Source organism: Zootoca vivipara, chromosome 5, assembly GCF_965207765.1.
Source record: "Zootoca vivipara chromosome 5, rZooViv2.hap1.1, whole genome shotgun sequence".
Lineage (NCBI taxonomy): Eukaryota > Metazoa > Chordata > Lepidosauria > Squamata > Lacertidae > Zootoca > Zootoca vivipara.
In genome coordinates this window covers 26,004,506-26,018,846 of record NC_142588.1, presented here as the reverse complement: position 1 = coordinate 26,018,846, position 14,341 = coordinate 26,004,506, and the positions used below count along the sequence as shown (strand labels likewise).

The window sequence follows — 14,341 nt, the reverse complement described above, 5'->3', positions numbered from 1 at the left end:
TTCACTTGATTTGTTCCTGAATTTGGTGTATAAATAACCTGACCAGCTTTTTCACTTCTAGCAGGACTTCAATACAGTAAATAGATACCTGTCACCTTAATATATTATGCAGACATCTCAACATGCAGATGTTGTATTTTCGCTCTTTCCTAAATAATTAGGACTCCAGCATAATCCTAACCCAAGATCTGTCAGGGTAAGAGAGTTTGGATTTGGTGAGCCTGGGGGTCTCTTGGTTCAGCCATGGCTAAGCTGGTGATATGCTGGCACAAGTACTTCACCCCAGCGCAGCCAATGTGGAGTGCAAGTTCCCCAAAAGGCATGTTCTGGGGAGTGGGGCAGGAGCAGGACAGGATAAAAAACCCTTCACAAAGGGTGCCATAAGGCAAATTCCTCTGAATTCACCCTGAACAGAGTTTGCCACTAGTAACTGAAATTGGTATAACTTGCATTGCTTTCTATTATTAACATTGCTCTGTAACTTACTTCTCAATTTCTACCTATTCACCAATCCCCATGCTTAGATACCTCATTCACTCCCCTCCCCTTTCTTCTTGGTTAGTTTGGAATTGCATTCAGATAACTGCAATGTTTTGTTTTTGTCTTATTTGTTTGTTTCCATTCTTGAAGGCATCTTTAGGCAGCCCTGTTTAGGGAAGCTTTTAATGTTGAATAGATTATTGTATTTTAATCTGTTGGAATATTATTATTATTATTATTATTGTTATTACTATTATTGAAGGCTGACATTCAAATAAGCAAAATCATTTCTAGGCACAATGTAAACAATTATGCTGGGATTCTTTTCACAGGAATACCAATTGTTTCAATTTTGCATGTACTTTTTTTAAATAACAAGCAAAACTGTTTCTTATGGCTGAAATTTGCAAGTGTTACAATGGTTCAGTGACTAATGTTGCAATCCTGAACATACTTGCATAAGAGTGAGCTCCACTGAATGCAATGAGACATCTAAATAAACATGCATGGTTCAGATTGTATTCTTACTGGGGGATGTGCACCTTACTCCTAGTAAATATGTGAAGGATCGCACTGCACAAGCCACCTAAGATCCTCAATTAATAGTATTCATTAACATATTTTTTAAAACTTTGAAAACAACAACAACAGAGAACTAATAACTGTTTCAATGGGACTCATTGGGGACCATGGAATGAAAAGGCTGGAGAGGAACCTTAGTGCCATCTAGTCCTCTGGAAAAGAGGTGGGAAGCAGTATTCTGTTCCCACAGAGACCAAACAGATGCCTATGGAGCACCCCGCCCCCCCAGCAGGACATGAGCATAAAAGCTCTTTCTGCCTCATGATCTTAGTATTCATAGACATTATTTCCCTGATACTGGAGACAGCACACAGCCGTCATGGCGAGTAGCTATATTTTTCCTCAATTTGTCTAATCCAGTTTTAAAGCCATCCAAACTGGTAACAACATCTTGTGGTAGCAAATTGCATAGGTTGATTATGCCCTGTGGGAAGAACTGCAACTTCGTCCTCTACAAGAATTTGAAGGGTTTCCTCTGTTGTAAATGTGGTGCTTTTGAATGGTAGGGACTCCATCCTCTTCTGCTTCCCTGATGATCCACACTATAGCTGGTGACCAGTATGAAACACCTGTATACTGTTTTTCTGTACATAGGGTTCAGTGCACAAGTATTTGCCCAAGGCCTTGCGATTAACTGTGGGACAGTTATTTTGGTACATGATGAACTAAATCAATGAAGCATGTTCCAACAAGCTGGCTGAACTGGTCCTATTGTCTTATAACTGATGATAGATATTAATGACAGCTATTAATTGCAGTGTATGACTTTCAGCAAGAGTGAACTCCACCTTCTAATTATTCTTTCAAATCAATAAAGAAATCCTCCAGACCATTCAGGGATGTTACCTTGCCCACTGCAAATTAGACTGAAGTTAGGTTGGTATGTTCCTTATTACAGTGGTACCTCGGGTTAAGAACTTAATTTGTTCCGGAGGTCCGTTCTTAACCTAAAACCGTTCTTAACCTGAGGTACCACTTTAGCTAATGGGGCTTCCCGCTGCCACTGTGCTGCCCACTGCGTGATTTCTGTTCTCATTCTGAAGCAAAGTTCTTAACCCTAACCCGAGGTACTATTTCTGGGTTAGTGGAGTCTGTATCCTGAAGCGTCTGTAACCCGAGGTACCACTATACTGTATTTGTGGATGTTACCCTGTAAACAAGAACTTTAAGCACAGGAGGTTTTTTGTTTTTGTTTTTTTAAAAAATGACGCTGGGGGAATACCCACATCTGTCAGAACTTCAAATATTAGATTTCATCATCCTGCACGTCATGCTAGTACTCTTGGTTGTAAAAAGATTGGGCAAACAGACCTGTACACAGTGTTTTGCAACTACATAGGCAAACTAATGGCAAGAATCCATTTAGATGTTGGCACTTATTCCTCTGTGTTATTTGTTGCATCATCTTTTAAATTGCATTATGTGCCCTTTACATATACTTTTAAAATATATTGTTCTAAATCATGGGTGTCAAACACAAGGCCCGGGGGCCAAATCCGGCCCGCCAGACCTCGCCATGTGGCCCGCCGAGCGCCCCAGCCAGCGGGACCCAGCAGCGGGACCTTGCTGCTGAAGCGCCGTGCCGACAAAGCGCCGACAAACAGCTGGGGGCGGGGGGGTCCCTTCGCGCTCTTTTCTGGCGCTGAATCAAGGCGGCGACCCCCCTTCCCTTTCTTTCTTCCTCTCTCTCGTTCTTATTCTTTCTTTCCCTCTCCTTCCTTCCTTCTTTATCTCTGTCTTCTCTCCCTCTTTCTTTTTCTTTCCTTCTTTATTCCTTTTCCTACTCTTCTTTCTTTCACCTCTTTCCTTCCTCTCTCCCTCCTGCTCCCTCTTTTCTTTCTTTCTTCCTTCCGTCCTTCCCATCTTTCTTCCTCTCCCTCATTCTTATTCTTTCTTTCCCTCTACTTCCTTCATTCTTTCTCCCTTTCCCTCTTCTCTCCCTCTTTCTTTTTCTTTCCTTCTTTATTCCCTTCCTTATTTCCTACTCTTCTTTCTCTCCCCTCTTTCCTTCCTTCCTCCCTCCCTCCCCCTCCCGCTCCCTCTCCTCAGAAACATAGGATGCTGCTTTATACTTCTGGCCCTTAAACCCTGGAACCAGGAGAGCAGCTTCAGTGAGTCAACCTCAGCTAGTCCCTTTGGTGAAGGGTGGTGGCTCACTGGCAGAACATCTGTCCTGCATGCAGAAGGACCCCAGCATCTCCAGGTACCAGTAGCTCTGCAAAGCTCCTGCATGAAACCCTAGCAAGCCTCCACCACCCAGTGCAGTTACCAAAAAATCATTTTTCAATAAATTGTACAATAATTGTACATTTGAATATCTACTTGCCATTATTCTGACTATGTTTCTGCTTTCAGAGCTAGTTATTACTTATATTATTACAAAAAACAGTAATAATTGAATGCAGTGACAATAATTTATGATAATAAAGAGTGGACACATAGTCCTACAGATATAACCGGCCCTTTGAGGGTGACCAAACTGCTGATGTGGCCCCCGATGAATTTGAGTTTGACACCCCTGTTCTAAATTATCTGGATTTTCTTTTCTTATTCTCACAAGTGAGAAGGAACATACTTTGTAGCTCAATCAAATAACTGTTATAAGAACTATTAAAACAAATAAATGTGAACAAATCACAACAATGCCTTATCAAGTCAAATTGAATCAGGAATTCATCCCTAGTTTTCCAAAGAAACTCAAAGTGGCTAACAAATCAGCAGCAAAACAATATAAAACAAACAACAACCTCCAAATTAAGCACATAGGTGAAGGTAAAGGGACCCCTGACCATTAGGTCCAGTCGCGGATGACTCGGGGGGTTGCGGCGCTCATCTCACGTTATTGACCGAGGGAGCCGGTGTACAGCTTCCAGGTCATGTGTCCAGCATGACTAAGAGCCACTTCTGGCAAACCAGAGCAGCACACAGAAACGCTGTTTACCTTCCCGCCAGAAGGTACCTATTTATCTACTTGCACTTTGATGTGCTTTCGAACTGCTAGGTGGGCAGGAGAATTAAGCACATACCACAGCCAAAATATGAAACTAAAAGCAATTTTACCTGTTTCAAAACAACCATTAAAAAGCTAAGCTCTCTACAGTGGAAACATGAATCATAAAGCTGGATTTCCCCCCCCCCCCGACTCTGTAACCTACAAATCCCAGAGAGCTTTGCAGTTGTAAACTGTGATCAGAATTCACTTCCACCAATAAGAGCAGGCTCATTCGAGAGTGTGCTTACAGAGTATCGGGTGACATCTCAGTGTATAAAACCATTTGTAGAGAAGCTTCAGCAGCACTGCACCTATCGGTTTTTCAGTAATCACTTTAAATAGCTTTGAACTGGTTAAAAGACGCCTTTAAGCTTTTTGTGTCTCTGTTTTCAGAAAGTGGAAAAGTGCTTGCCAGATTGAAGCAGATGGATGCAATTTTGAACTGCAGACTGGAGGACATGGAAGATTTTTACAGCTTGCTAGGCTGTGATGAATTGTCTACAGTAAGACTAGTTAATTATTATTTTACTATTCCCCCCCTTAGTTCATTACATTTTTTTAAATGTTATGTCTTTGTCAATTGGTTTGATTTGGTGTATATGTGCTGTTTCTGTTCTTCCATAATTTCCCCATGTTTTCTGTACATGTTTTTAGCAGTTGATCTGTTTATCTCATCCAGTTCAGTTTCTTTTTCTTTTTCTACCTATGCAACAGTAAGCTGTTGAACACAATTAACTGTTCACACAGCTTTGTTTCAATAGAATAGTTTGATTTTTTTCATTACAATTGTGTAACGTAAATATGAAGCAGTTCTGAAAGTAACTCTTGGAGGCTTCCAGAAAGCTATTCATGGCACAATCTTAAACATATTTGTTCAAAACTAAATCCTCTTGAGCTTAGTGGGGCTTACTCCCAGGTAAGATGCATAGAAATGCAACCTCAATCTATATGTTACAGTTAATGATACTGCCACATGTGAATGTTGAATAACCTAGCCTGATTTTGTGAATATCGAAAATATTAGATTTGCTGAAAGGCAACCTCAGCGATCACCAGTGAATAGTAATGATCATGTATTTTTCACCTTTACATCTGGCTGTCATTATTCACCAAATTTCAGACCACCAGTTATGGGCTGTAGCATGCTTTTTTCTTTTCTTTTTTTTAAAAAAACCTTTTACAGTACAGTATGTAATTCACAGTGGACTAACAGCACAATCCTATGCAGGATTTACTTAGAAGTCCCACTGAGTTCAACTCCCAGGAAAGTATGCATAGGATTATAAGTTAAATATTTTTATTCCTTTTTGGAAACATCACAATAGAGACTAATGTTGCCTGCAATTGCTCCTCACTGGTGATCAAAATACTTGTTTACGTTTACTGCAAAATGATGATGATAACTAATTACCATCATTTTGCAGTGAAGGAGTACAATTATCTGAATGGCACTTGAATAACCTTTTAATTGGTATATACCTAAGGAATTCTCTGCATTCTCTAGTTGTCCTGTGTTAACTTAAATAGTCCAGTTACTATCCAAAGCCTCAGTAGATTATGTTTGAGGTTACAGTGGCACAGAAGGTAGTTACAGTTCTGTTTAAAAAGATCTATGTTGACGTAAGGAAACAGCAATCGGGTACAGTACTTAGTGGATTTCATTGAAATCCTTGCTGACTTTGAAAAGATGATATTACTTCTAACCGTAAATAATAACTTTCCATGAGTGTGCACATTTTGGGCTTGTCGACTTCACTTGCATTTTACTAGAACTTAGAGATCCACCAAGCAAAGCAAGTTGAAAAAAAATACAGACTAAAAGAATGCTGAGCCCAGAAATTTGCTTTGAGTACCAGAGAGGAATGGAACTCTTTCAAGCAAAAATCCACTCTCAGTTACCACAAGCTTTCTTCAACTCAGTAGTTGAAGCAGGAAGAGGGGAAATAATTTTCTTGCTGCTATTGTTTAATGTTGGGAGTTGCAAATCCTTTCTGATCTGCAAACCACCAAGAGATCTGAGATGGCTTCCAGCAAGGGACACTGGATTTTGCCTGCGTGAAAAGTCAGCATGATTGATTTTTGTAATGAAAAGCTGTGTCAATGGGATGGTTATTTTGAACCACAACAAGTGGATAGCATCCTAACTGAAGTAAACAGAAATAACATTTTATGAAAAAGCTGTCTTCTGGCTTTGAAAGCTGATCCACTGCACAAAAGTGATTTATGTTAGGGGAAATGTTTTGCACTCAAGCAGCTTTGGGATTAATTTACCATATTTGCTCCCATATATCCTAACATTGGTGGAGACTATTTCCAAGGAAATCTGACCTTGACTTCCATGGATCTTCTGTGGAATAAATGGTGCATGAACACATGCATAGACTTTATTTTACTGGGTACTGAGGCTCTAGTGCCAACCTATGGCAAAAGAAGAGTTGCTTGATGCAGGTATTGGTAAGGAAAAATAAATATATTCCCATATGCACTGCTGCCTATATCAGGTAGAGATGGTGAAGTGGCTGTTTCACTGTGAATACCAATTGCCACTTTAGTAAATCTTACATTCAGTAAAATGGATAATACAAATCCATGAGTTTTACACATGGTGCCGCATACATACTTGTGTAAGAAACAAGTAATATATGAAGCTTCCATAGGTATATTTTTCATAAGAAAACAAGTTCCATCCATTCTTCAATTGTTTGTCTAGGTTGAACAAATTCTTTCAGAATTTAAGGTTCGAGCCCTCGAATGTCATCCCGACAAGCATCCTGGAAACCCTCAAGCTGGTATGTGGTTTTTCCTTTTCTCTCTCAAAATGAAACAGGTGATGTTACACAGAACAGTGGTTCAGGATTTTGAGAGCCATTGGCCAAAGCACCCCTAACCCTGACAAAGGTAAAAAGTAAAGGTACCCCTGACCATTAGGTCCAGTTGCGGACGACTCTGGGGTTGCGCACTCATCTCACTCATCTCAGTTTATAGGCTGAGGGAGCTGGCGTTTGTCCGCAGACAGCTTCCGGGTTATGTGGCCAGCATGACTAAGCCGTTTCTGGCAAAACCAGAGCAGCAGACGGAAACGCCATTTACCTATTTATCTACTTGCACTTGACATACTTTTGAACTGCTAGGTGGGCAGGAGCTGGGACCGAGCAACGGAAGCTCACCCCGTGCACAGGGATTCGAACTGCCGACTTTCCGATCGGCAAGCCCTAGGCACTGTGTTTTACACCACAGCGCCACCCGCGTTCCTAACCCTGACAAAGGAGTGGGGTGCAAATCAAAAATTCCAAAACATGCTGCCTTTCCTGCCATCTTGTGAAAGGTGAGACTCGTCACCCTGCTGTGGAAGTTCACCCTCTACAAGTATATGGGCCCTAGCAAATGCCCAGCATTGTCACTTGCTGGCACTGGCTATGATAGAAGAAGTTAAGGCACAAGTATCCTCAGTTCCCTGCCTAATACTTTGCCCTATTTATATATATGCAGAACACTTCGTTTTATTTATATTTGTGTGGCAGCAAGTTGAACTATATTGCCCTAATGTTTATACAAATATTGATTCTGGAGGAAAATCATAGCTACTCTATTCTTTAGTGCAGTTGTTTGGCAACGTACGGTAGGTTTAATAGAGTGGCTTACAAAATCAAATGCTTCACTTCCCTTTTTTGAAACAAATTACAGTCCAGCTTTCTTTCTCCAAATGATCTACAGCTAAAGAAAAGCATTAAGCAAACAGATGGGGCTTTATGAAGTTGCAACCCTGTTAATATGTGCACTTATTTTTCGAACAAGAAATAGTCATAAGAGACTATGCAAACTCAGGGTGTTTAATATTGTATAGATTTTATTTGCATTTCAATAAACATTTTGGGTTTTATCCAATGTTAATCCTACACAGAGTGGACCCATTGAAGTTGTGGATGTGACTCATTTACTGTAGATTAATTAATTCCAAGGGGTCTATGCTAAGTAGGACTTAGTTGGGTATAACCCTTTGTTTTAAATATTAAAATTATATTTGGCATTACATTGTTTCTGGTCGTCCATGACTGGACCTAACGGTCAGGGGCCCATTTACCTTTTTAAGACGTGGAAAGGAGGTAATGGGATTGTGTTTGTGTTAAAAGGTGGTTAACCCCTTTCATGCCCACTGTTTATCCACACCAAATTGTCCCCAAGTGAAACATATTTTGAACCTCATGGAGGAAAATGCTGCCAGAAGGGACATTTTGGAGTGAAACTAAGGTAGAGTACCTGCCTTCCCACTTAATCACTCAAAATCTATTTCCAAAGCTATTTTTGCTTTCTAAAATGGTGTTGGGTCACTGCAAACACACATTTCCATGTAATGTGTAGTTAAAAAACCAGGGGCAAATGACAAAATTGTATATTATGCAAATAAGAATGAGCAGTAGTATGTTTTTCACATACAAAAAAAAATCATTTTTATGGGTCTAGTGAATGTATACCGTATTTATTCTTCATATGATTTACGTCATGACTAGATATTAAAATACTAACTGCCTTGTCCCTTTTATCTAAATTGCTTCCTGAAGAAGAATTATCAGCGTGCCAATCAGGGGTGGGGGGGAAACATTACTGGAAAACTAAACTGTATGACGTTTTGTTTGTGTTTGCCAGTCCTTGTTAGCATTTTAATTCAGTACCTTTCAAAAGAACTATCTAGTATACAGGTAGTAAACTGGCATAAATGAATATAATAATAATGGTCATACAATAGAAAGGTGACTCATAGATAAAATATAAATCTCCATAACATTTACACAGATGGTTACTAAGGATGCAGACTTGTGCTTCTATTATAGTATGGAAACTTTTATATCCACTGGAAAAAATGAGATCACCCTAATACGATAGAGAAGTTTTTGTTTTGTAGTAGACCTAATATGTGCATATTATGCTTGCTGATCAGAAGGTCGGCAGTTCGAATCCCTGTGACGGGGTGAGCTCCCGTTGCTTGGTCCCAGCTCCTGCCCACCTAGCAGTTCAAAAGTATGTCAAGTGCAAGTAGATAAATAGGTACCGCTCTGGCGGGAAGGTAAATGGCGTTTCCGTGTGCTGCTCTGGTTTTGCCAGAAGCGGCTTAGTCATGCTGGACACGTGACCTGGAAGCTATATGCCGGCTCCCTCGGCCAATAATGCGAGATGAGCGCGCAACCCCAGAGTTGGTCATGACTGGACCAAAGGTCAGGGGTCCCTTTACCTTTACCTTTAATATGTGCATATCACTGCTCCCATGATGCTCTTGGAACTATCTGTTCTGTTTCACTTGTACTGTATATACCTGGTTGTCTTTGATGACTAAATCTTTTTTAGTCACAGTGATTGCATTTGAAATCTTCAAAATCAAACTAAGGGCTCCTCCAGGTGACCTATTTATTGGGTATTCATCCTGATTTGTTTGCGCAATGCTTTTGTGGAAGGTTAGACTATTATTGAGCATTTGTTCTGATTTGCTTGTGGGGTGTTTGAACACCTTTCAATATATGTCTCCTGTCCCTTCCCAAACTGCAATAAGTTTTTTTTAAAGTGAATTTGTCATGCTAAGGAGACAGCGTGCTTTAATAATTTTTACTGTACAAACCTAAATTTTTATAATGCACTTGAATCCCTTCTGCAAAATATTGACAGTGGATATACCCTTCACGCTGAGTGATATCCAACAAAGGATTACTGTTATTATTATTGCAATTTATTTATTGCCTTCTAAATCACTCACTGAATGTCATTTACACATAAAATAATTGAAAACAGAAAAAGCAACACATACATTTAAGTAAAATTTTCATAGAATTTTCTTCTGTCTCTGATTTGTAGTGGAGAATTTTCAGAAGCTACAGCAAGCTAAAGAAATCCTCACCAATGAAGAGAGCCGATCTCGCTATGATTACTGGCTGAGAAGCAAGATTACCATCCCGTTCCAGCAGTGGGAGGCTCTGAGCAACTCAGTCAAAACAGTTAGTTTTGGTTATGCATCTATAATTATTGGGGAATAGAAAAAAGAGAGAGGCCATTCTGTGGGTGGGGAAGTTCTCTACTAGCTAGCATTGTTCAGCAAGGGGAATGGGAATCAGTGAGGATATCATTCATCCTTAGGCAAGCATGTGCAGCTGTGTTACAACTCACAAATGCCACTGATTTGTTTGTTTTTTGTCTAGTCAATGCACTGGGCTGTCAGAGGTAAAAAAGAGCCAATGCTGGAAGCTCCCGATTTAAATCTTAATGATAAGATGGCTGACAATTTCCCCCAGAAATCTGAAAACAACAATCATGAACTGTTGGATGACCAAAGGGGACTAGAAGACTTTGAACCTACTGCTGGGAAGCTGCTGTCACCAAAGAGCCCTGATTCCCCAGGTAAATAGTTTGTGGTACCAGTGCTAGACACAGAAAAAAATCCAGATAATTGGGGCTGGCACCAGATAAGAGAAATATACAGCCTTCTTTTATTCTCAGGGGTGGGGTTTGTCCTCATGTGGGTTTGCATGAATATCAGGTATGTTTCTCGGTGTACCTGATCCCTGCAAGCTGGCACCTGGGCACAGCTCATCTGAATCTCCTACATAGCACATTGAGGAAATTGTAGGGTGTTCAGACAGTGTATTCCATATAGGGCATCATGCTGCACATGTCTTTCTGAGTACTGCGCTTCATACTTCTCATGTTTCAGCTGGGGATAGTTCACATATGCATGAGTGTCCCTTGAAAACTGCAGGATCAAGTGCTAACATGGTGTGTGACTGTGAGATTGCAGGTCAAACATCACAGATGGGAGCTTCTCTATCATCTCAAACACAGTGTAGCAGGCCACACATTCAGATTGAATTTTCAAAAGATTTTGAAGAAGAGCAGAATAGCTTTTGTTAACAGTACAGTAACAAATGATGAGAAATCAAATGATGTGCATGCATGTATGAACTAGGTGCAGAATTGGGCAGGAAACTTCCTTGAACCTTTATCTCTGAAAGACGGCTGGTGGGAGAGACAAAGTACCATAAAAATTGGGGATACTATTCCTAGGGAGAGTGGGAGCCAGTGTTACTTACTTACGGGCCCAAAATATATGTATGAAGAAATAACCCCAACAATTTGGCAAACTTCGCTCCTTAAACCTCAAAGTGGCTTTACCATGCAGGTTCTCTTTGGGATACATTGTGATGCTGGTTTCTTATTATTGTGTGTGTGCATGGTACTGAGCCATGGTTTAGTTGTGTGCACAGCTTGAATGCACCCCTGTCCAACAAGTTACCTAGCTTCATCATCTACAGTTTTTGGCCTTTCCTAAATGAATGGATAAGCAGGGAGTTGGTTTTTTTTGTATTAAAGGAGTTTTACTTTATAAACCCAAAGTACCATTTCCTCTCTACTAGCTGATTATTATTATTTTCTCTCTCTCTCAATTCCCCCCACCCCCTTACAGGATTTTCCGATCCAAACTGTTGGCATTTGCGCTTTCGTTGGTCTGGTGACACCCCATCTGAACTCTTGCGGAAGTTTAGAAACTATGAAATATGAAGCAGAAGACCAAATACCATGCAAAAGACCAAATATATGTTTAACACTGTGTTCACCATTTCAGTATTTTGCATATGTTCATAAAAGAGTGTCTTTGAATATTATTTAACTAGGTAGTTTTGTGCTATTGATGCCACCATTTCCCATGCAAAATACCATGTATTGTTTGCTTGTTTTTTGTTTGTTTTTTAAATGTTGGCAGGTACTTTCCTTTTATTCATTATTAGTATAAGTAATATGTGAATACAGTTAACCGCTTTTTCCAACGTTCATACTTCATGTATATGTGAGCTATTTGCTATCATTATTGAACAGTTGGGGAAAGCACATGTTACTCAACATCCTTGATCCGTTATTTCCTGCTATATTCCTTCAAAGAGCCTTTATCCCTTTAACTCTACCATACTCATCCAACCAAAGGTATCCTATATTCTTCCTATTTTCTCTTGCCACCAGCCACTGATACCTGATGATTCTCTCTCTCTCCACATTAAATTTATCATGCTACCACTCAGTATCATTTCAAAACCCACCTTTCCTGGAAACCTTTGATATAACCCTTTGAGTCTTTATCCCCCACATAACCCCCCCCCCAGCATCTACCCATATTTAGTTCTTGTTGTCCTATCCTCTGAGGGACAAACTACATTTTAATTTGGATAACTTAACATAGAATAATAGAATTGTAGAGTTGCAAGTGAGCTCAAGGGTCATATAGACCAACCCCCTGCAATGCAGGAATCTTCATGCCCGGTGTGGACATAAATCTTCATGCTCGAATCCACAATCCTGAGATTAAGAGTCTCATATTCAACCGACAGAGCTGTCTTTAAATTTTTCTTTTTATAAAAGTAGTTTCAGGGCCCCCAATGTTTGCTATGGTGCATCGGGAAGGGTTCTCTACACACACACACACACACACAATGTTGGGCTCTCCAACGTAACATATTTTCCTTTCCCTTCTTTTGCTTCCTCATTGCCAAAATTTAGAACGGAAGTTTGTTGTGGCTGTTACCTGCCTTCTTTCTTTCTTTCTTTCTTTCTTTCTTTCTTTCTTTCTTTCTTTCTTTCTTTCTTTCTTTCTTTCTTGCTTGTAATGCTCTCTAAACATCATGTACAGTACACTGATGGCGCTACAGGATATAAATAAATAATATTACTATAACATAATTATAACTCATAGTTAACAGTTGAAGACTGATCTGTCTTACAGGCAGCTATATGTGATTTCTCAGATGTTTTGTTCTTGCTCTTCCATGGACTCACATGTAGTATAGCAGGCATCCCCAAACTCAGGCCCTCCAGGTGTTTTGTGACTACAACTCCCATCATCCCTAACAGGACCAGTGGCCAGGGATGATGGGAATTGTAGTCCCAAAACATCTTGAGGGCCGAGTTTGGGAGTGCCTATGGTATAGTATTCTGTGCTTACCCTCCTCTCTACAATGTTCACTGAAATTGTTCAACCAGCAGTGCAGGCACCTTGTCAGTTTGTGTCCACTACTGGATGATAAGAACTATACTTTCCTGTTTGACTTCTCCTCTCATGCACCTTGAGAAAGGAGCATGAGATGGCGTTGCCTCTTGTTAAGGTGGCTTGAGCCATGTTTACCATGGTTGCCACCAATTTCAGTATCTTTGGCACACTGCACCACTGCTGCGTTAATACCTTTGGTGGCACTATCCTTCTGCTACGATATTGAAGGGATATTATCTTTCTGCTAATAATGGTGTAAATTAATATTACATGTGGGCAGTGAATATTCCCCTTTCTTGCACCAGAAGCTCTGCTTTGGGAATTTCTACCAGACACAACTTCAACATTTTAAGCACTTATTTGAAGCTGTAAGCACCAGACCCTTCCTTTAAAAAGGGAGACCTGTGCCTGGTACCAATCTTTTGGGATGCAGAAAGCAAAGCTATTTGTATATGTGAGTTTAGCGTGGCACTGGCCCATTCTTGGTCATTTAAAATTTCAGCTTGAAATGGTTTTGTGTGTCTGAACCATAGCCTATTGTATATTATTAAAAACTGTATTGACATCTTGCATCGAACCCAATAGGTGATGTGTAGTCTGATCTGTTTCTTTTCTTGTATGTTCTGTTGCCTTTATATTAATAAATTATTTTGAAGTTGAGTAAAATTGTTGCCTATTCCTTTTTGTTTTATTTCCCCCCTTCTCTTTGTTTAACCATTTGAGTAAATCGCAAGACAAAGAAGTACTGTGGGAAAGCAGACAATTCTACAAAAAAATAAATAAAATAAAATCATATAGTCAGGGAGCATTTTCCAAGTTTTGAGGATATTTTAGATTTATTTGTTTGAGCGGCTAAAGAAATCATTTTTCTAGTATCTCTGGAAACCATTCACTCTAGCTTGGATCAAGGGACTGGAGCAACTCCTCTATTATGAAAGGTTGGAACTTTTTAGCTTAGAAAAATGGTGAGCAGGGGTGGGGCATGATAGAGGTGTATAAAATTGGAATAAGTGGATAAAGAAGGTTCTCTTTCTCCTGCCCTCCTCCTTCTCCTCTGATAATACTAAAGCCCAATGCCATCCAACGAAGCTGCTTGTTGGAAGATTCAGAGCAGACAAAAGGAATTGCCTACCACAAGATTTGGTAATAGTCACCAACTCAGATGACAGTGGGCGAATAAAATCATATAGGAAGATTTTGTTCAGTGAAATAACCCAGTCCCAGACCATACTGTTATAAGCTTGGGGTGCCAACCCCCTACATTTCTGGAT

General features: G+C 40.0%; 1 protein-coding gene across 2 annotated transcripts; it reads left to right on the top strand.

Moving 5' to 3' along the window:
- The first annotated feature begins 4,284 nt into the window (after positions 1-4,284).
- On the top strand, positions 4,285-13,736 carry DNAJC12 (DnaJ heat shock protein family (Hsp40) member C12). Of its 2 annotated transcripts, none has more exons than XM_035138389.3 (5): positions 4,285-4,557; positions 6,765-6,843; positions 9,896-10,035; positions 10,237-10,435; positions 11,499-13,736. In XM_035138389.3, exons 1-5 carry the CDS (start codon positions 4,480-4,482, stop codon positions 11,591-11,593), a joined length of 591 nt encoding a protein of 196 aa, XP_034994280.1. In that variant the 5' UTR covers positions 4,285-4,479; the 3' UTR covers positions 11,594-13,736. The 2 variants fall into 2 exon arrangements, with proteins under 2 accessions (XP_034994280.1, XP_034994281.1); XM_035138390.3 differs by having other exon boundaries at positions 4,301-4,557; positions 10,330-10,435.
- The last annotated feature ends 605 nt before the right edge of the window (positions 13,737-14,341 follow it).